Consider the following 22,940-nt stretch of genomic DNA (forward strand, 5'->3'; position numbering starts at 1 on the left):
TCGCTGTCCGAGAAACAGCTGCTGCGTGGGGTACAAGAACGCCGCCTGGATTGTTTGTGGTGTGCTCTGTGGATCGCCGCCCCCCTGCGGGTGCCCCTCTGTGGAAACGCCGAGGCGCTCTGTCCCTGTGGCCCGGCCCGCGCCGCAACGCCAACCTCCGAGCTCGAGCCGAGCCGCCGCTCGCTCCAACCCCGGGAGGAAGACACCGCGACGCGGATCACCGCGCTGACCTGCGATCGGACTGCCTCGACCCTGTTCAAGAAAGACAAAGGTACTGTTGTTGCCCCCGCGGTGCGAGCATCTGGACTGCCCGCTCGCACCGCCCTCTGATCAGCCAAGCCCTCGGAGCCGCGTGAAGAGCGCTTCCAGGGCCCCCGCTCTCTCCCCCGCCAGCCGCGCACAGCCGTGCGGCTCGCACAGAGAGGCGGGCTCGAACCAACCTGCCGCCGCTCCCGCTAGAAGCGTGAGCCCGGGCCGGTCGGGCCCAGTCAGTCATCGGAGGTGCGCCAAGGCCCCCAGCAGGCAACTCCGCCTTTGTTTTTGCTAAACTTGAACAGAAAAGCCCCACACAATATCGTATGTGGGGAATGAGAAAGACAAGCTGATAAAGAACTGTGACATTTATAAAGAGTAACTGGAACCTGCATTTAAAGTAACCAAGACTGTATTTACAAGCCTGCTTTTTCCAATATATAAAGAATATATATTTTTACAAATACAGTTTGGTGTCATTGTGTGGTGGGTTGGTGGTGATGGTGTAATATTGCAAATGTTTAACCCTATGTGCCCCAGAGATTAGCCTAGACTGCTTGCGCCACACTACCTAGAGGGTAAGCAGAGGTTGCTCTTAGAGGAAACCCTCAGCCCTGACGGGGAAGAGAGAGTCCCTGCTTGTCGCCAGTGCTGCACTGCGCCAACTAGAGACTCCCCCTTCCTACAATCATCTTAACCAATCACTCTCCCATCGAATAGATCAAGTAATTTCCCCCAAGATGCAAGATCACCAAATCCAGATACGGCCACTTACTCTTCATTCAACTCCCAAGAGATGGCCACAGCTGGACCCATCTCACTCCCCCTCAGTCCATAGCATCGGAATGTTACCTGATCTGGGTCCAGTCCCAACTGGAGGCCAAAGCACTGCTTTCCAGCTGCATCCTCAGCCCAAGTTACAATGGAATGTCCACAAATCCATACTTCCTTCTTGGGATCCTTCTCCATCACCTTTCCTGTGCAAGAACACATCACAACTGGTCGCACTACTGTCCTGTGTCCTCATAATGCATATGCAGTCTCTCCTTCTCTCTAACCCTTTAAGCCTGTCCTTGCTCATCACCAGGTGATGTTCCTCCATGGCTGTGCCTATACGGAATGAGTGCAACGAAAAATCCTCTTCCCACAAACCCACTTTACTCAAGCAACACCACACAACTTCCAAAACCTGTGAGACTAAAACTATCTTCTCAGTCCTGTGCGTGATAACCACCCCATCCTCCTGGCTTGCAACCTAAGAAACCTCACAAGCTAAGAAACCGGCACCCCCTTGACTTTTCCAGCCATCCTGCACTACCTTTAACCTTCTGATTGGTCTTCCTCTTTATGATTTGAATGCTGATGCCCCGTGCTCAACACGGAACATCTGCCATTTTGAGGCCCATGCCCCTACCTCCCTGAACCAATTCCGACACTCTAAAAGCCCTGAATAACAACAACTTAAACAGAGCCCCGAACAGCCTGCTCTTCCAGGTGGAGGTGCACGCAAGTCTTACCTGCTCAAGTATAAGACTCAGTATGTCGAGCATCCCCGGGACTGTACACATGCCGCCCTATCGCTCTCACTTGCTGAGCATCCCCTTGCCTTACGCGCCACAACAATGGTCCTACTCTCAACAAATCTTACCCCTAGAAAGTAAGGCCTGCTAGTAATCCTGCAATCAAAACCACAGCCAGTCCTTTCTCTGCCAGCACAGTGATGAAATTCATCCAGTCTTTCATTCAAATGCACTTTAGGAAGCTGGCTCTACATATAGTGCACTCAAATGAAGTACACCGTGCAGAGAGTCCAGAGAGACCCAGTTTGGTATACAGAGGCAAAAGTAGATAATAAGCTCTATTTGTGGTAGTGTGGGCGAACAGTTAGGCTCATGAGAGGGTAGTGCTAATCATTTGTTATACTCACAGAGGCAATAAATGAGACACACACACAAAGAATAAATCCAAGACCAATTTCTAAAAATAACACAGATTTTAAAAATAATTTTTCAGACCAAGAACTTCATTCTACAGTAATTACTTTTCAAGCTATGAAAGTTTGCAAAAGAAATCACTTTTGTGTGAAATTACGCGCCATTGAAGTAAATTTGGAAATAGGAAAAATACATATAAATTCATACCGTTGGATTTTGAGGTTCACCGTCGTTAGGTCAATAGCAAGGACAGGCCTAATATTCCACCAGCGGATTTTAGGAGCATCCCAGATTCGGCCAGCAGAAGGGTGCTGAGGTTGTTGGAAGAGGTGTGGCGCAGCAGCCAGGACGGCTTACTCCAGAGTGCGGGGCTCATGGTTCGATCCCCAACGCATGAGGCAGATCATCTCAGTACCAAGTGACTCTAGGCAATATCTCACTTAATCTCTCCAATGGCCCCCAGCGCCTTGAGACCCTTATGGGTGATTAGTTCACGATTTTCAAATACCGGGTTAGTAGCTGGTGCACTAAGAAGGGGGCAACCCGAAAACACGCTGCACAAGCGGACTTAAAGGTAAGTTCAAGTGGTCCCACTTGAGGGAGCAGGTCACAAGGGCCTCAGGACGAGGGAGCACAGTTGGTTCGTCAGTACCCAGGCCAGACGGGCTGGCTGCAGAGCAGATTCCAGGACAGCGGGGCCACTTACGAAGTGGGTCTAAGGGGTCTCTACAGCCTTTGACGGGTGCTTGCTTCCAGGGCAGTTGAAGTCCAGAATGGACTCTTCATCTCGGTGAATGCTGCAGTGAGTACAGTACTCCAGGAATTGGTGCAGCACAGTAGATCCTGGTGTCTTCAAACTTGGAGGGGAGACAGATTTGATTCTCCAGGGCTGGTGTATCATTTTTCGTCCGAGTGCTGCATTGGAGTCGCCGGGGAGCAACAAGTTGAGAAACCGTATTCTGCGTGTTCGGTGCCTGTGGACTGCAGAGGAGTAGTACCTCTACTCTACGTCAATTTGCAGGGGAGTAGAACCTCTACTCTTTGGCGATTTGTCAAAGGCTGGAGGTGCTCCGGAGTCCTTAAGGCCTCACAGTTGAAGTCTAGACAGCACACAAGGATTGTTGATTCCTAAAAGCAGCAGGGAGAGTTTTGCGGCAAAATTCTGCAGCAGGTCTTCTGTGCCCATATCTTCTTTGTGTCCATCAAACTTAAAGTTCAGGGTCCGGGGATGCTGCCTAAATACTACATTTAGGAGGGTTAAAGTAGGTGACAAGTAGCAGTCACTGGGCTACCTACCATTAGGATGTCTACACCCTCTGAGTGACCACTTCCTCTAGGAAGGGGCACTACTCTAGCCCTAATTGGCTAATTCCCTCGCACAACAAGATGGAGGGAAATGAAAAGTGGGCTCCACGTCACCTGCCCGATCTTGGGGGTGGTGCTGGCTAAATGAGGACCCACTTCTTAATTTAAGTACTTTTCCTGCCGGTCCTCCAGCCAAACGTGGAGCAGAACAGGGGTGTTGGCATGCTTCACTTTCTGGAGATGCTTGGGTAACATTTCAAGGACAGGATCGCCTTTGAAGCTTCCCACCTTGAAAGTTTATCCTGGCCTGGGGGAGGTGTGAAGCACCTCCTCCCAGAGCAGGCTTTGTTCCTGGCCTCTGAAAGCACTGGCTCGCACCCCATGAGATCAGAAACATGTCTGGTGGTGGCAGGCTGGCTAATACAAGTCAGAGACCACACCAGTGCTTGGTAGGTTTTCAGGGGACCCTCTAAGGTGTCCCCTGTGTGCATTTATTAATAAATCCAACACTGGCTACAGTGAGGATTTATTAAGACGGAATGCTTGGTACCAAACATCTCAGGGTACAGTGAGGCCTTAATGGAGTTAGAAAACTCCTGATGACACTTATCTGGGCCCATGTACTCTCTTTGGCTTCCATGTGCACTTACAATATCCAAGAATGGACCTGGATATTATAGGGTCATATCTGCCCATGCAGATATGGCCACACATGGCATATAGTGCACCCTGCCTTAGGGCTCTAAGACCTGCAGTAGGAATGACTGACCTATAACTCGGGCAGTGTCTATAGACATGCCACAACAGGGATTTGGACAATGTCAACTCTTCAGTTTCCTCTGCACCAAGGCATGAAGTCTGCAATGGCAGTTTGCATGGTCTTGGTGAGGGGTCCCTAGGGTGGCGCAATTTGTGCTGTAGCCTTGGCAGACCCTTTTCAGTCCCAATGCCCTAGGTGTCAAGGGTACCATTTACTAGGGACTTATAGAGGTTGCTGAAGTTGTGCTAGTTGTGGTACAGTTTTAGGGAAGGAACACTGGTACTAGGAACCTGGTTAGCAGGGAACCAGTACAGTTTCAATATTATACCCAACGTAGCCATGCTAGCTGCATTTTTATTTTATGCAACCAATAACCATTGACAAAGCCAATAGTTCTGGCTTGTTGTAGGTGTAACGTTGCTTGTTGTGTTATATATCTGGATGCTATGGCAGAAGAGAAAAAATACCAGTCGGGCGGAACACTATGCTAAGCACAGATTTTTAGCTTAGGTGTTTTAAGCCACGCCCTTAATTACATCAAACACCCCTTTTGGAGAGACCCCCCCACCCCTTTTTTCATCCCGCTTAAAGCCCTGAAAACAACACCATGCCACAGTCACCTCATGGCATGGCACCAGGGCTGGACTGGCCATAGCGGGCACTGGGCAATCCCCCGGTGTGCCGCACTGGTGGGGGCCGGTTTGCCGTTTTTGTTACAGGGCCGTTTTTGCAGCATAGCTGTAAAATCGGCCCTGTACCAAAATCGGCTGAAAACCGGCCCGGCAAAGAGCTCGGCGGCACCTTCAACCCCCCCCCCCCTCCCCCGAGTGGGGAGGGAGAGGTGGGGGGCGCGGCTTTGCCAGGGCCGATTGTGGTTCCCAGTCCGGCCCTGCATGGCACTGTGCATCATGCATGACTCATTACTTCCACTTTTTCAGACTGCCTATGTGCAGGGGCATAGTGAACCCTACCCCCACCCCTTGCTTTAGGAACTACAACAAGGGTGAACTTCTTGATGGGCCTCTTCTGTCTGCAACTCAGCAGACAAAGGCTCAGCTCATAATTAATATGAAACGGTGGGCGAGTGAGTAAGTGGAGGGATGGGTGGATGGATTAGTGAAAGGGTGAATGGATGGATAATGAGCAGAAGGATGCATGGATGGATGAGTGAGTGAAAGGGTGGATGATCGGCGAGTGAATGGGTGGATAGATGAGTGAAAGGATGGATGAGTGATAGGGACAATGGATGGATTCATGAGTGGATGAGTAGAAGGATGGGTGGCTGAATGGAAGGAAGGATGGCTAAGTGAAAGGGTCAATGGAGAGAGAAAGGGAAGATGGATGGATGGATGACTGAAAAGGTGAATGGGTGCAAGGATGAGTGAAAGGATGGCTGGATGGGTGAAAGGGTAAATGGCTGGATGGATGAGTGGATGGATGCTTGGATGAGTGGATGGATGTTTGGAAGAGTGGATGGATGAGTGTACGGATGGATAGGGTGAAATGGTGGATGGATGAGTGAAAGTGTGGATGGAGGAGTAAAATGATAGATGAAAGGATACATGATGGATAGGGTTGTAGATGAATGAATATGTTTGGATATAGATGGGATTACTTATATACTATTGCGCGACCTCCACTGACGTGTCTGTAAAACGTACCTTTTGTCTCGAAGTTTTTTCCTGAATTATGACCTCCTGTCCTGAATTTTTGTCCTGAATTTTGACCCTTTGTCCTGAATTTTTACACTCACCATCTTGAATTTGCACCCATGCCAGTTGGTCACCCTAAAAGCTAGCAGGTTGTTGCTGTGTTGGGAAGACAGGGCCACGTAGCAAGAAAGAAACTCTTCCTTGCACACAGGGGTCTGCCCAGCCCACAAGCCTCCCGTCTCTTCCTTTGCTGGCATTGGCCACTGGTGAGATGGAGGTCCTGAGGGGCAAATTCTCTAGTTGGGAAAGGGCTCCATACACTCTCCCCTACACCTCCTCCGCCCACCTTCCCAGCCCTACGTCTTGCATGTCGGTCTCTGGGGACAAGTTTAAAGAACACGAGCGGCCAGTCCAGGCTGGGGCCTCCGTAGGCCAAGCTTTTTTCTTGCTTCTCTTGGGCCCTGGTGGCCCAATAACAACACATAAGGTTTTTTATTGCTGCTGATGGCCAGCATTAGCCACCAGGAGGTGTATATTCAGCCTTCTGGACTATACATATGTCTATTCCTCAGAGAGCTGGATTTCTCTTTGTTACCGCTCTCTCCCTTAGGACTTGTCCTCTATTTAGGTGCCTGGCACCTCTTTTGGGATCTGTGGTTTGCCTCAACAACATCTCCAAGGCAGAGTTCCCTCTCTGTATGTTTCTCAGAGGCCAACAGCTTCCTTTGGTCACTAGCAAAGGACCTGGGTCAGTAGAAGTTAGGCTTCCACTTTTTCTGGAGGTCAGATTCCTGCAGGACCATTACTCCGGGGTCTCCTCCAGCAGGACCCTCCCTATACTGTCACCCAGAGGGAGTAGGGGCGGCAAATGCCAGTAGCCCTGGAGAAACAGATCCTATTCTCCGAGTACCAACTAAAATCAGATGTCCTTGAATCCCCCCTTTCAGTAGTGGTCAGTTGTCTTCACTTCATCCAGCATCACTTTCCACAGGTAGAGCCTGAAAGCATACTCCTTCCTTCCCTTTAAAACTTCAAATGGGAGTGTTTGACCGTAGTCTCACTCACTCATTCCACATGCATGTATGTATGTGTGGTCACATGCAACCAGCACAGAACCTTTTGCCCATGCTGCATAGTAGAAATTCTTAGCTTAAAAGGCGGCCACTGGTGGTTAGCACATGCAATCCATTACAACAAAGTTTACAGTGAGTGAGACTCAAAAAGGAAGACTCACTCACACGAGAACCTTTTTCTCTGTCTGCAGAGTAGCAAATCTTAGCTTAAAAGGCTGTCACTGGTGGTTAGCACATGCAATCCATTACAACAAAGCTTACAGTGAGTGTGGCTCAAATAGGGAGACTCACTCACACCAGAAGTCCATGAACAAGATAATCTAAAAAGCAAAAATTCCCGGGGTATGAAATCGGGTGGAACCCATTTGTCATAGTAACTAATTTAGGTTGCTCTTGGAAAAGAGGGCAAACATAAATGTGAGCATTTTTTTTATATAGCAACTAGCAGCCCGTCCCGACGTTGTCCGGGAGCAAAAGGCTGCTTCAGGGCCGTATCCCGTCCCGACGTTGTCCGGGGGTCCCCTGGAGCGCATCCGCCACCTTCAGGGACCCCAATCAGCCAAACCGCCACCTTCATGGCCCCCAATCATCCGCACACTGTTCACCGCTCCTCCCCGCGCTAACTGGCCACTCCTCCCCGTGCTTCACTTAGCCGCACACGTTCCGCCTACTAACAGCACTTCACTGAGCCGCACACGTTCCGCCTCCTCCCAGCGCTCCCGCGCTTCACCTACCTCAGCCCGACTTCACCGCTCCTCGTTCCGCCTCCTCCCATTGCTTCAGTCAGCCGCACACGTTCCGCTCCTCCCCGCGCCTCATCTATCTCAGCCCGACTTCACCGCTGCTGTCCGCCGCTCCTCCCCGCGCTCGATGATGTCAGCACGCACGTCCACATTGTTTGCTCACACGGCCGGTGCTACTTCTTAGGGACTACTTTTTTTTATTGCTTATTTTTTAAATAACGTTTTTTTTTTTTTTTTATAGCCTATGTCCATCTACAGGAACCCCCTTTCCAACACTGTATTGGGTGTTGCGATTGATTGTGTACTTTTCGAGTTTACCTGGCTCAAAGGACACAGTTCTCTCTTTATAATAGTAGTATAGATATGTGCTGCAACAGTGAAAATCTTTCTCAATGGCTTTCAGAATTTCATCATGAAATAGGAAACAAAAATAAAGACTAGAACCACCTAAGCGGAAGAAATTGGCCTTTACGGTCAGCTCAGCTGCAAACAGAAAGTAGGAACATACCTACCAGCCCAATGTTCCATTGTCAATTGGAAGGAGGGAGGGTGAAGAAAATGGTGTGACAGGCACAGTGAATGTAGAATATGTGATAGTGAATACTTATTTTAAGAGAACCGCTTATCAACTTGAATGATATATTCACAAAAGAGCACTTACGTCAGAGGTTTTCGATTTGCCAGTGTCTTGTTGGTCCTCAATCATCTTGTCAATGACTCCGCTGCGGGACCATACACTGAAAACAGTCTTTCCATGCTGATAACCCACGTCCTGGAAACAAAGAGTTGAGGTAAACCGCTCAGAAATATTTAAAGAGTACCAAACTGAACAAACCTTAGTAGGGAGCCAACCAAGTCTATAAATGCCCAAAGCTCACTTTGAAGTTCAATACGTGATTCACTTACAGAAGTAAAATAAATGAATGCTCACAAAGTCAATGGAGATTTTGATGAACACATGGCAAACATCTATTTGTACAAAGGCATGGAAAAAAAATACTTCCACTGACCGTTCATCTCAATTCTTTGAATTAGAGTACAACTAGCACCTACACATCAACAATTTGTTATGAAGCATCTTTATCAACACACTTACCCCAGAATATGTGTGAATAATTTTTTATATTATGGGGCAAGACCATCCAAATAGTCACACGTTTTAATTTCTAGAGAACTCTTTTCTGTAACTTCAGTTGACAATTAAAATTGGTTATGCATTTATATACCAGAGTGAAGCGATCTTGTACCATCATGCCTTACTTAGTAAATTAAATCATGAATTCACCATCAAAAGTCTTAAGATCTTTTCCACTATTGGGATAATCCTCTCCAGTGATTACTGATTATGGTACATCAATTTTTATGATGCATCAGCATCACATCGTGGCAGAATAGGCGTCATTATGTGTTCTTGTTCTTATCATCATAATAGACCAAAGATTTCTCAACTAGCAGATTTTATTTTGACTTTCTTGTGCGACTATAGCTCCGGTTAAAACACAAACATGTTAAATACCCAATTTTAGTTGCCGAAAATTCGGCTATATTCATCTCTGGCAATGAGCAGCGCTGAAAGATACATCATTTGAGGATACATAAATAAATAACAGCTGTCAGAGCACAATTACAGTTTTCATCATATGTGACCCAAACCAAGGCAGCAAGCTATCGCAAATTTCACACATGGTAGTGGTGGTGGACTCCGTAAATTGTCCTCTTAAAGAACTTTCATAAAAAGCAGTAACAATTACTTGGAAATGCCGTGTGATACATAATGTAATAGATAAAATAGAAATACATACATTCCTTTGAAATGAATTAAACAGAGGCACAACAATCTACACCACTGTAAAAGTAGCTCGTGCCTCTGTAATTTATAATGCCAGAATTAAATGATAATCAAATAGTTTTAAAAATGGTAAAATGGACTGCATCTATAAAATAATTGAATACATGCAATATCACCTTGATCACCTTGCAGCTGTATATTATGAGGGTTATGATAGATATATATATATATATATATATATATGCAGACCAGGCTCCCTTCAGGTGATAAAAAAGTGTGACACAGCTCCGGGATGAACTGGAAAAGGCTTTATTAAAATTAAAACGTTCTGTGTGCAAAGTCCAAAGAAACGCTCGGCAGACGCGTTTCTGCTTTCAAATAGCTTCATCCGTGCCTGTTTCTGTGGCTTTTCATTTACTTGGGGGTCGGTTGATTTAAAATTGTTTGCTATGACCACTTCCCATCAGGTGATTTCTTGCCCCTTCTCCACTTTGGGGACTGCTGAGCACCTCGCGCTCCTCCCTTCAAGCTGCTGCATTGTGGGTGTTGAAGTCCTTTGAGGATGCCCATTCAGTGACGGGGTCTCTCAGCACACCAAGTGGTGTCCCAGTCCAGGCTGGCAGTTTTCCAACACCTCCGTTGCTGCTTGCGGGGTTCTAAGCCCCTTCCAGTCTCCCTTCTCAGGCAATTCGGTATTGCCTCCTCTCTCCCCATGCACCGGTTACCTCCATGTGGAAATTATTAGCACCGGGGGGACGACGTGTTGCAGACAATGCTCCGACCAAACGTTGCAGGTATGACACGTAGCTCCAGACCGAGAGGGCGTCTCGCTAGCCAGCACCTGCAAGCTGGCAAAACATGCAGACCAGGCTCCCTTCAGGTGAGAAAAGAGTGCGACACAGCTCCGGGATGAACTGGAAAAGGCTTTATTAAAATTAAAACGCTCTGTGTGCAAAGTCCAAAGAAACGCTCGGCAGACGCGTTTCTGCTTTCAAATAGCTTCATCAGTGCCTGTTTCTGTGGCTTTTCATTTACTTGGGGGTCAGTTGATTTAAAATTGTTTGCTATGACCACTTCCCATCAGGTGATTTCTTGCCCCTCCTCCGATTTGGGGACTGCTGAGCACCTCGCGCTCCTCCCTTCAAGCTGCTGCATTGTGGGTGTTGAAGTCCTTTGAGAAAGCCCATTCAGTGACGGGGTCTCTCAGCACACCAAGTGGTGTCCCAGTCCAGGCTGGCAGTTTTCCAACACCTCCGTTGCTGCTTGCGGGGTTCTAAGCCCCTTCCAGTCTCCCTTCTCAGGCAATTCAGTATTGCCTCCTCTCTCCCCATGTGCCGGTTACCTCCATGTGGAAATTATTAGCACCGGGGGGGGGCGACGTGTTGCAGACAATGCTCCGACCAAACGTTGCAGGTATGACACGTAGCTCCAGACCAAGAGGGCGTCTCGCTAGCCAGCACCTGCAAGCTGGCAAAACATGCAGACCAGGCTCCCTTCAGGTGAGAAAAGAGTGCGACACAGCTCCGGGATGAACTGGAAAAGGCTTTATTAAAATTAAAACGCTCTGTGTGCAAAGTCCAAAGAAACGCTCGGCAGACGCGTTTCTGCTTTCAAATAGCTTCATCAGTGCCTGTTTCTGTGGCTTTTCATTTACTTGGGGGTCAGTTGATTTAAAATTGTTTGCTATGACCACTTCCCATCAGGTGATTTCTTGCCCCTCCTCCGCTTTGGGGACTGCTGAGCACCTCGCGCTCCTCCCTTCAAGCTGCTGCATTGTGGGTGTTGAAGTCCTTTGAGAAAGCCCATTCAGTGACGGGGTCTCTCAGCACACCAAGTGGTGTCCCAGTCCAGGCTGGCAGTTTTCCAACACCTCCGTTGCTGCTTGCGGGGTTCTAAGCCCCTTCCAGTCTCCCTTCTCAGGCAATTCGGTATTGCCTCCTCTCTCCCCATGCGCCGGTTACCTCTATGTGGAAATTATTAGCACCGGGGGGCGACGTGTTGCAGACAATGCTCTGACCAAACGTTGCAGGTATGACACGAAGCTCCAGACCGAGAGGGCGTCTCGCTAGCCAGCACCTGCAAGCTGGCAAAACATGCAGACCAGGCTCCCTTCAGGTGAGAAAAGAGTGCGACACAGCTCCGGGATGAACTGGAAAAGGCTTTATTAAAATTAAAATGCTCTGTGTGCAAAGTCCAAAGAAACGCTCGGCAGACGCGTTTCTGCTTTCAAATAGCTTCATCAGTGCCTGTTTCTGTGGCTTTTCATTTACTTGGGGGTCAGTTGATTTAAAATTGTTTGCTATGACCACTTCCCATCAGGTGATTTCTTGCCCCTCCTCCGCTTTGGGGACTGCTGAGCACCTCGCGCTCCTCCCTTCAAGCTGCTGCATTGTGGGTGTTGAAGTCCTTTGAGAAAGCCCATTCAGTGACGGGATCTCTCAGCACACCAAGTGGTGTCCCAGTCCAGGCTGGAAGTTTTCCAACACCTCCGTTGCTGCTTGCGGGGTTCTAAGCCCCTTCCAGTCTCCCTTCTCAGGCAATTCGGTATTGCCTCCTCTCTCCCCATGCGCCGGTTACCTCCATGTGGAAATTATTAGCACCGGGGGGCGACGTGTTGCAGACAATGCTCCGACCAAACGTTGCAGGTATGACACGTAGCTCCAGACCGAGAGGGCGTCTCGCTAGCCAGCACCTGCAAGCTGGCAAAACATGCAGACCAGGCTCCCTACAGGTGAGAAAAGAGTGCGACACAGCTCCGGGATGAACTGGAAAAGGCTTTATTAAAATTAAAACGCTCTGTGTGCAAAGTACAAAGAAACGCTCGGCAGACGCGTTTCTGCTTTCAAATAGCTTCCTCAGTGCCTGTTTCTGTGGCTTTTCATTTACTTGGGGGTCAGTTGATTTAAAATTGTTTGCTATGACCACTTCCCATCAGGTGATTTCTTGCCCCTCCTCCGCTTTGGGGACTGCTGAGCACCTTGCGCTCCTCCCTTCAAGCTGCTGCATTGTGGGTGTTGAAGTCCTTTGAGAAAGCCCATTCAGTGACGGGGTCTCAGCACACCAAGTGGTGTCCCAGTCCAGGCTGGCAGTTTTCCAACACCTCCGTTGCTGCTTGCGGGGTTCTAAGCCCCTTCCAGTCTCCCTTCTCAAGCAATTCGGTATTGCCTCCTCTCTCCCCATGCGCCGGTTACCTCCATGTGGAAATTATTAGCACCGGGGGGGCGACGTGTTGCAGACAATGCTCCGACCAAACGTTGCAGGTATGACACGTAGCTCCAGCACCGGGGGGGCGACGTGTTGCAGACAATGCTCCGACCAAACGTTGCAGGTATGACACGTAGCTCCAGACCAAGAGGGCGTCTCGCTAGCCAGCACCTGCAAGCTGGCAAAACATGCAGACCAGGCTCCCTTCAGGTGAGAAAAGAGTGCGACACAGCTCCGGGATGAACTGGAAAAGGCTTTATTAAAATTAAAACGCTCTGTGTGCAAAGTCCAAAGAAACGCTCGTCAGACGCGTTTCTGCTTTCAAATAGCTTCATCAGTGCCTGTTTCTGTGGCTTTTCATTTACTTGGGGGTCAGTTGATTTAAAATTGTTTGCTATGACCACTTCCCATCAGGTGATTTCTTGCCCCTCCTCCGCTTTGGGGACTGCTGAGCACCTTGCGCTCCTCCCTTCAAGCTGCTGCATATATATATACACCCACCTCAACCAGACGCAGTAAGAGAAAGAGCGAAGAAAAGGAAAAGCAAAAAAAAAAGATGTCATTCAACAAAGATCTGGTCATCAATATTTCAAGCATGATTCTTAATCCAGACCACATTAGTCTCCTCAATAAAGGACTGACTATTTGTCCAAATGCAAGAATGGATATTCCAAATTTGCGCATCGACCTGTACAAATTTTGTTGCAAAGCTAAATAGACAAAATACTTTGAAGAGAAGCCAGCAACCACAGGGGGGCCATCAGGCTTGCAATCTCAGGATATTTCCCCATTAAATCGCAAAGATTTACCGGCCCTAAAAGCATTGTCCAACCTTGGGAGTACGAATCCAGACAATTGTTTGAATTTTAGTTCCAGTATTGAAGATGACTTAATATTCTGCAAAAAAGAAGGCATCAATACTCATCATGGTGGTGAAAGTGGACTAAAAACTCAGTCTAAATTCTGCCAGCAATTACCTCCAGGGAATAAGGTTGACTTATTTCATGAGATCGTGGTAGAAGAGACCAATCAACTCTGAATGAGAAAGCAAAAGAAGAATAACAAACCATCGTGGAATCTCACACAGAGAGAACAAAAAGCATTGAAAGACCTGCAAGACAATCCAATCATCATCATAAAGGCCGCCGATAAAGGCGGGAACATTGTCCTACAAGATCGAGAGCAATATGTCGCTGAGGCCTATAAACAACTTAGGAATCAGGACCACTACCAAAAATTGGAAAAGAACCCGATGGAACAATGGAATATCACTCACAACTACTGACCTGGAAAGTGAGGGGGTTAATTAACTTTGAGGAATATATGTACCTCAAGGCGGAAAATCCAGTGACACCTACAATATACTTTCTACTGAAAGTGCAGAAGTCACTCATAAATCCCCCAGACAGGCCGATAGTCAGTTCCATGGGCTCCCTTTTAGAGGACATCTCATGACATCGATGTGTTCCTGATGGAATATGTGATGAAGTTACCGTCATATTTAAAGGACACTACGGCCTTCTTGAACAGATTGAAAACCATCAATTAGAATAACCAGCAGACCATGATCACAATCGATGTGACTTCATTATACACTTCCATCTGCCATAAGGACGGCCTAGAAGCAGTGAATAAATTCCTAGAAACAAGATCATTGAGCCATCTGGAACACTCACAAATGATTGTGGACATGTTGAACCATTACTTATCACATAATGTCTTTCTCTTTAATGGGGAGACATTTCTCCAGAGGCAAGGCACGGCAATGGGGACTTCTTTTGCCCCAACGTATGCCAATCTATTCATGGCGATCTGGGAGGAGGGCATTCTACAGAGCGAGTACAAGCACAATATTAAATCGTGGATGAGATATATTGACGATTTATTTCTAGTGTGGGAAGGAGATGTGTCGATACTTGAAGAATTCATCCTGAGCAAGACACAATTGACCTACTTGGACGTTGAGGTGTTCGCACAAAATCAGATGCGCTGTACTAGAATTCACCGGAAACCCACGGCTACTAACAGTATCCTCCATGCCAACAGTGGACATCCACAACATCTGAAATGGAGCATTCCATATGGTGAGATGCTCCGCATCAAGAGGAACTGTTCAGAAATCATTGACATTGAGAAAAATCTAGAAGAAACAGGCACTGGATTTTTGGCAAGAGATTATCCTCTCCAAGTCATAGGAGATGCCCAAACTAGAGTAATGGAGAAGCCAAGATTAGAATTATTGAATGAGCAGGAACGTAAGGAAGATAATGATACAACTCGGATCATCCTGGATTTCAACGTAGAAAACAAGTGCCTGAGAAGAATCATAAAAAAGCATTGGAATATATTACTGCTTGATGACTCATTGAAGAGGAAGTTACCATCTACTCCCAAAATAACATATAGAAAAACTGCCTCGCTGGGCGATATCCTGATTCAGAGCCACTTGGACTCACCCGAAAAAGAAAAAGGAACATGGCTGACAACTCCTGGATTTTGGAAGTGTTCCAAATGCAAAGCATGTGAACATGGATTAAATACACATTCGTATCTATTGTCGAACGGAAAAAAGGAGTGGATAACTGCACATATCACGTGTGAAACAATATACGTGGTATATGTTTTAGAATGTCCTTGCAAACAACTGTATGTTGGGAGCACCATCAATAAACTTAAATTACGCTTTCTACAGCATCTCCGAGCAATTAAAAACAAGGATTTGGCATACCAGATGGCAAAACATTTCTCGGAAAAACATCACAGGAACATTCAAGGACTGCGATACATTGGAGCTAAAGTGATCAAACAAAATGAAAGAGGGGGGAACAAGACCCTGGAACTCAGAAGAGCAGAGTCTAAGTTCATATTAGCTCTTGGAACAGAAAAACCTTTTGGCCATAATTTGGATGCTGAATTGCATGTTCACCTATAAAACTCATGGAATTTAAATTTTGGAATCAAATTGCTCAGAAGAGACCTGGAAAGAGGAGTGCTAAGAAAGAGAAGAAGAGAGATAAGCAAGAAAAAGAAAAAAGAAATAAATGAAAAGAAAAAAAAAGATAAATAAAAAGATGAACATTAATTCTCCATGATGTTGCCCAACTGAATGATCGGACAATCACTGAACTTGAAGAACACCATCTATTATAACAAAACGTTTAGAGAATGGAAAGTGAGCTAGGAGTTTTTAAAAACAGCTACAGTTGGGCTTTTAAGGGCAGGCGAACTAAGCAAGAATCATGCCATAGGTGACAAGACTGTCTCTGGAACTAGTAACAGAACAACCTAAGTTGCATATTAAAACTGTAAAACAGTCCAAGCGAACATTATGGATATTTCCTGACTCTATCTCAAACTTGAGATAGAAAAAAATCTCTTGGAGAAAGATAATGTTTTGAAATTTGCGAATTTGCACAACATATTTGCACTATGCACTTGTCACTTTGATCTTTTGGTTCTATAACATGTCTTGTGAGGTTGTCAATTTTTATAACATAGGCATCTGAAGTTCTGTTTTGCACAAAGTACTTTACGTACAGATTTATTACAACTTCCCTGCCCTACCCTTGAAGACATGTCATGTGAATTGAGAACTGATTGAATTTAATATCTAGATGAGCGTAATTTGCACTTAGCACATGTCACTTTACTTTCCCCATACAATAATGATAATTTGGAAAAATGAAATGCACAGGGGAAATGTATTTATATTACTGCATATTTTTATGAACGGTTGGGTTTTGTTCTAGTTCCAGTTTGTCTCCAGTTCAATTTCAACTTTAATTTAACTTTAAATTATTTTTAATCTGTCCCAGAATAGGTGTAGAAATAGGAGGATTGTGGTCACATACACAAAAGTACTTCACTTAGAAAGTGATGACCTGATTTATATCTCCCTTGCCTGTCGCAACACACATCATTTAGCATCTTTTGAAGAATTCCTTTTAACATCGCCCTTTGTTCAAACCCTCTTGCTCACTTTTCTTCTCACCACCTTTACCACTTTTTCTCCTCCTTTTGCTAAATTGATTTTAGATACACGATTTTAGAAAATAGTAATTTATACCATATGCTGCTATGCCATATTCCTTTTGTAATTTGAAAAAAGTACTTTACTGAAAATACTGGCAATATAGTCTAATTAGTGGGTTAACAGTCTAATCTATTGTTTAATGGAAATCAATGAGGGACCTTTGCACTTTATCACTTTAAATAGACAGTCTATATGGCGGGACTCTATGGTCCAGTTGAAGGCTTTTGCCGAAACGCGTCGACCGTCCTTTTTGTGTTTGCACATGGTGTCAGAGAAAAATAAAAATTACCTGAAAGAAACTTGCCATGCTGTGGAATCCCTCTGTGCCGTGAAGACTGTTGGTGGGGGACCTCACCGAGTTGATTTGAAGATATATATATATATATATATATATATATATATTCAATCAATCACACTTAAGTCCGCTCAATCCTGGTTCGCTCTATTCTGTTCTAGCTTCAGAGCTCTCCACAATTTGTCCCATAGGGTCCTTTTCGGGGATTTTACTGCGTTAACGTTTGAAACGTTAGTCGTATTAGCCAATGTCCCGCAGTCCTGGAACATATCACTGGCTGCTTTCGCCCATTTCTCTCTCCTTTCTGCTGCCATCTAGAAAGGCTGAGCCGGCACTGTAATTACCTGCCGTATATCCACGCTGCGCTTAGACATGCATGCAATCTGCATAAAAAGCGCCAAAACCTGTTTACGGATTTCACAGTTAGTGTAACGGGGAAAATAATGCTTGTGAGCAGCGCTTACCTCCGCACCTCGATCTACAGTGCCGGGCTTCGTCGCTGATAGCAAAGAGATCCTCCGTCCATACCCAATCCGTGGGTCGGGTCCTTAATGTCTAATACCAAGAAACTGCACAACAAGACGCCGTGCTCCGCTTGGACCCTCCCGCAGCAACAGTGGTTCGTGCCGGGCAGCGAGCCCAACAATTCAATCAATCACACTTAAGTCCGCTCAATCCTGGGACAGTATGAGGCACGAACACGAATTGCGTGTTTAAAGAATTTTAATCAGCCAAGATAGCAGAAAGCATAAACAAACTCGACGCGTTTCGGGGCTCCTCCCCCTTGGTCACGAGTAGTAAACAGAGTAATAGTAAACTGATACATATACTTCCAGTCACATGGTCAGTGTAAAAATAAACATAAACAAAATACTATGCGCTTAAGTCAGCGCTGTGATAAAATAATATTAATGCATTTGCAAATATTTTGGAATCAGGGTTAAAGGTAAATTTACACAGAGTCCAAAAATAAAGACCCAATCCATGATTGGACAATGGGAAAAAGGGGTGATTATTGCTGGTTTGACATTCAAAAGCCTGAGAGGGCTTTTCATTATGCACCTCTATTTCAATTCGTTTCCCATTTTATACAGCAAGCTAAAGGTTGCTACTCGTGACCAAGGGGGAGGAGCCCCGAAACGCGTCGAGTTTGTTTATGCTTTCTGCTATCTTGGCTGATTAAAATTCTTTAAACACGCAATTCGTGTTCGTGCCTCATACTGTCCCAGGATTGAGCGGACTTAAGTGTGATTGATTGAATTGTTGGGCTCGCTGCCCGGCACGAACCACTGTTGCTGCGGGAGGGTCCAAGCTGAGCACGGCGTCTTGTTGTGCAGTTTCTTGATATATATATATATATATATATATATATTATATATACATATATATATTATATATACATATATATATATATACATATATATATATATATAATAATAATAAGCAATGGCGCTTCTTCGACTTCTTGTGCTTCGCCTTACCTGACTCCGAGTGCGAAGACTTCGAATGGTGATGATGGCTCCGTGGCCGGTCCCTCGCCCTCCCACAGGGCCGGGACCTGGAACGGCACGGAGCCGACTCCCGGGCCTCTAGCCACTTTCAGGACAGCTCCCGCAAAGTTTTTGGAGCCATGGCCCGGCAGTGGGGGAACGACTCAGAGTCGTGGTTGCGCCCCAGGCAGTAGAGACACTCACAGTGCGGGCCTGTCACCGACATAGTGCGGGGACAGGCCGTGCAAGACTTAAAACTGGGCATCCCTATGCACCTGGAGTATAAGTACTCAAAAAACAGAGACAAAAGTCCCCAAAAACTCAGTCAAAAAGTGACTGGGGGTACAGCTCTCTCCGGATTTGCGCTTGCTGGAGCGTAAAAAGAAAGAAGTGCCGTCAGCGCGCGTCTAACGCTCCAGCGACGCCATCTTGGCGACTACGACACCAACGACATACGAAAACTTTCCAGATCCAGTCTGACGCCTGAGGATATTCTACGGAAAGGAATCTATCACTAACTTGTCTTTTTCAGATAGAGAATTTCATATATAGATTATAGAAATGTATGAAGTTCAGCATCAGTATTAAGTCCCCATGGAATTTCCGTTCCCATCATGATTATCTATTTGGACTCAGCCTTTCCTATTACAAGCCCACAATCTACTCCACTCAAGTTCCAAGGGACATGTTCAATACCATAAAAGGAGAAATTCTTTAGATTACCCTCATGATCTCTCCGATTATGTTTTGATGTACGAGTTACTTACCTCGGTAACAATGTATCTGGTAGAGACGATTCTAGCCCCTAGGCAACACTGGCCTCAGTAGGGCGCTGTGGAAGAGAAAGTAGTTCCTCCGTGGGTGACGGTTGCAGACTGAGCCGCCCATCGCCAAGTCCAGTGGGGAGCGGCCAGCCCCGGAATAGAGGAGGATCCAAAGAGGAATCGGCAACCTGAGGGGCCTCAGGGGAGGGCGGAAAAGCCGGAGGAGAAGCCAGCCATGGGCCACGGAAAGAAGGGTTCGAGGATTTAGGCCTTGGGGACGGCGAAGAGCCGTCCCTGGAAGATGCCAGTGAAAAGGCAACAACAGGGCGCCCTCACTCCTGGGAGGAGCACACCAACAGATGACAGACCTCTGGAGAAGAAGGGACCTCAGGGGATGAATCCAGAACCCGGCACCGACGCGGAGGAGTGCAGGAGTACTGTGGCAGAAAAGTTTTCCAGATCCAGTCTCACACCTGGGGATAATCCTACGTTAAGGAATCTGCGGCTAGTAGTCTCTATAAGATATAGCATAAGAGAAATCTTTGTTAGTAATAGCTCTGAGGTGCTGTGGAATTCGCAACTTGAGTTTGTTTACAGAGCTTCCAATGTATTGTTTTCCACATTGACACTCTAGGGCATATACTACATGTGTTGTCTCACATATCTGAAACAAACACGTTAGTGATAGAGTCCTTACCTTACAATTACCCCCAGGCGTCAGGCTGGAACCGGAAAGCTCTCTACTGTCTGGGGCACGACTACAACTTCGAGTCATGCACCGAATGCCGGGCCTTGGCTACGAAAACTTTGTGGGAGAGAACCCAAGAGTAGCTGGAGGCCGGGGAGTCGAGTCCGCGCCTTTCACGTTCTTGTTCTGTGGGCGGCCCAGCTGAAGGAGTTACTGTCAGCCATGGCACTCGTCTTTGGCCCGTCGGCACGCATTAGGGACCCGCGGATCCGACTGGGTTCCTCGCTCGTCTACGTCGTCGGCTCAGGTCTCGAAGACGAGAGACGCCCATGGATCCATGCATGGATCCCAGCCGATGTCACTTGGCCTGGTACGATCTCCACCGACATCGATGGCGCCGCTGCCAGCATCGCCCGGCTCCTCGACCAGAGCCGTCCCTGACTTCCACCCCGAAGTGGGGACGGTGCCAGACTGGTGTCGATCGACGCGGATTTAGACGCCGATGGGGAACTTCTATTCCTTTCTCCATCCATCTCCTTCTTTTCCGCCTGCACGGCAGGTTGTGGAGGACGAGGAGGACTGGGATAGGTCTGAAGACCCTCTCGCAGCCCAGTGCGAGTTAGACCCGGACTGGGAAGAAGAAATGGAGGATGCAGGTGAACTGGAATTTACTCCAGAACCTGGCACACTATCTCCTCCTACCGCGGCTATGGAGGAGGGTGGTACATATTCTGTGGTTTTCCGTAGGGTGGCCGAGGCTCTCCACCTGGAGCTCCCTACAGTGGCCGTCCGGACTAACCTCTTGACAGGAGTGCTTCGGCCGGAGTCTTCCTCTACGGAGCCGCTGCTGCCCTTTAATGGCGCACGTTCGGACGTTCTTTTGGGCACTTGGTCCAGCCCCAACACAGGGGCTCCTGTGGATAAGAGCGTGGCCCGACGCCACCACCCCGCCCCGGGTGACCCCATTTCCCCTGAGAGCTTGGTTGTTCAAGCCTCTGCATTCCCAAGTGCATTCCCTTCCGCACCTCCGGACAAGGAATCCAAGAAACTGGAACAATTTGGGAAGAAAATGTTAACTTCCGCCAGTTCAGGCCTGCGGTCTGTGAACACTGCATGCCTCTTGTGCCGATATTCCCATTCTGTATGGGACACTGTTGCGCAGGTGCTGCCTCAGTGTCCGGAGGAGGCCCAGCCAATGCTCTCCCAAGCTATTGCTGAGGGGAGAGACGCAGCCAAGTTCACAAATCTGTGTGGCCTTGACACAGCCAAGTTGCTGAGCAGGGTGACTTCCTCGACAGTGGCGCTACACCGCCAAGCCTGGCTGAGGATGACTGGCTTTTCCGGGGATGTCCAGATTACTCTGATGGACATGCCCTTTGATGGCACTCGCCTTTTTGGTGACAAGGCAGACAGTGCGCTGGAGCATTTTAAGGACTCGTGGGCTACGGCCAAGTCCTTAGGCCTTTCCGCCACGCACACTCCTACCGCTTCTTCTTTTCGATCCTTTTGCGGCCAAGGAAGGGGTGCCCAAACACGTTCGTTCCAGAGCCACAGTCCTGCGCAGCAACAGTCTCAGCGCAGCCGCGTACGTGCGACCCGCACAGGTGGGTCACGGGGCCAGTGGGAGGGTCAGTCCACTAACTCCCCTGCAGCCACTGCCTCCAAACCTTCCTAGTCCACTGTTTCAGGCCCACGACATGCCAGTGGGTGGCAGGATTCGCCACCACCTCCCCCACTGGCATACCATCACTTTGGACAGGTGGGTTCTGCAGATAGTCCGACGGGACTACTCTCTCCCCTTCGAGACTACCCCTCCAGCCATGCCACCTCAGTACCACCGCATGTCGGGGGATCACTTGCCACTTCTCCAGCAGTAAGTTGCGGCCCTCTTGGAAAAGGGGGCCATCGAATGCATTATGACGCCAGAAGTAGGACGTGGTTGCTACTCCCACTACTTCCTGGTTCCAAAAAAGGACAAGGGCCTGCGTCCTATCTTAGACCTTCGGAACGTCAATCGCTTGCTCCGGAAGAAGAAGTTTAAGATGCTCACACTTGCTCAGATCTTGTCTGCCCTTGACCCACAAGACTGGATGGTAGCGTTGCACTTGCAGGACACATATTTTCATATTCCATTCCTGCTGGCACACCGGCATTACCTGCGGTTCACGGTAGACCATGAGCACTTTCATTTCAACGCGCTCTCCTTTGGCCTTACCAGCACCCCTCGGGTGTTCACGAAAGTGATGGAGGTGGTCGCAGCTCATCTGCTCAGAACAGGGGTTTCAGTCTTCCCCTATCTCGGCGAATGGTGGTTGAAGGCGAGCTCGCCCCAGGCAGTTGTCTCCCAGTTGCTGGGTTCTTCATCATTGTGCCGAAGTCGCACCTGATTCTCTCTCAGACGCTCCTTTTCATCGGGCGGTTCTGGACACCTCACAGTTTCGAGTTTATCCTCACAAACAGCGAGTCCAGGACATTTGGGCTATGATTCCGATCTTTCATCCCTTGTCCTGGGTTTCGGTCAGGAGGACCTTGAGGCTGCTGGGCCTCATGATCTCCTGCATCCTGCTGACCAATCATGCCAGATGGCATTTGCGGGCTCTGCAGTGGGACCTGAAGTTCCAGTAGGCGCAGCATCAAGGGGACCTGTCTGAGTACGTCCAGGTCTCGGAGGGCACTGCACAACAGTTGCAGTGGTGGCTCACAAACCAGCATTGGGTCAGCGGCAGATCCCTCTCCCTTCCCGAACCGGAGCACACAGTGGTGACGGATGAGTCTCTTCTGGAATGGGGCGGCCACATAAGAGGCGCGGAGATCAGAGGCCTCGGGTCTCCGGCGGAGTCCAGGCTCCATATCAACTTTCTGGAGCTCCGGGCGATCCTACTTGCACTGAAAGCATTCCTTTCCTCGTTCAGAGGGAGTGCTGTGCAGGTGTTCAAAGACAACACCGCCGCCATGTGG

The 22,940-nt window shown here is 47.8% G+C and overlaps 1 protein-coding gene across 4 annotated transcripts in view; it reads right to left on the minus strand.

Moving 5' to 3' along the window:
* The window catches only part of PNPLA7 (patatin like domain 7, lysophospholipase), a 1,524,034-nt gene that overhangs the window by 105,317 nt on the left and 1,395,777 nt on the right, over positions 1–22,940 (minus strand). For all 4 annotated transcript variants that reach the window (XM_078642105.1, XM_078642108.1, XM_078642106.1 and 1 more), the window contains one exon: positions 8,381–8,491. In XM_078642105.1, coding sequence (XP_078498231.1) covers positions 8,381–8,491 — 111 coding nt within the window. The remainder of the gene's footprint in view (positions 1–8,380; positions 8,492–22,940) is intronic.

The sequence above is a fragment of the Lissotriton helveticus genome, chromosome 5_1, assembly GCF_964261635.1.
Source record: "Lissotriton helveticus chromosome 5_1, aLisHel1.1, whole genome shotgun sequence".
Lineage (NCBI taxonomy): Eukaryota > Metazoa > Chordata > Amphibia > Caudata > Salamandridae > Lissotriton > Lissotriton helveticus.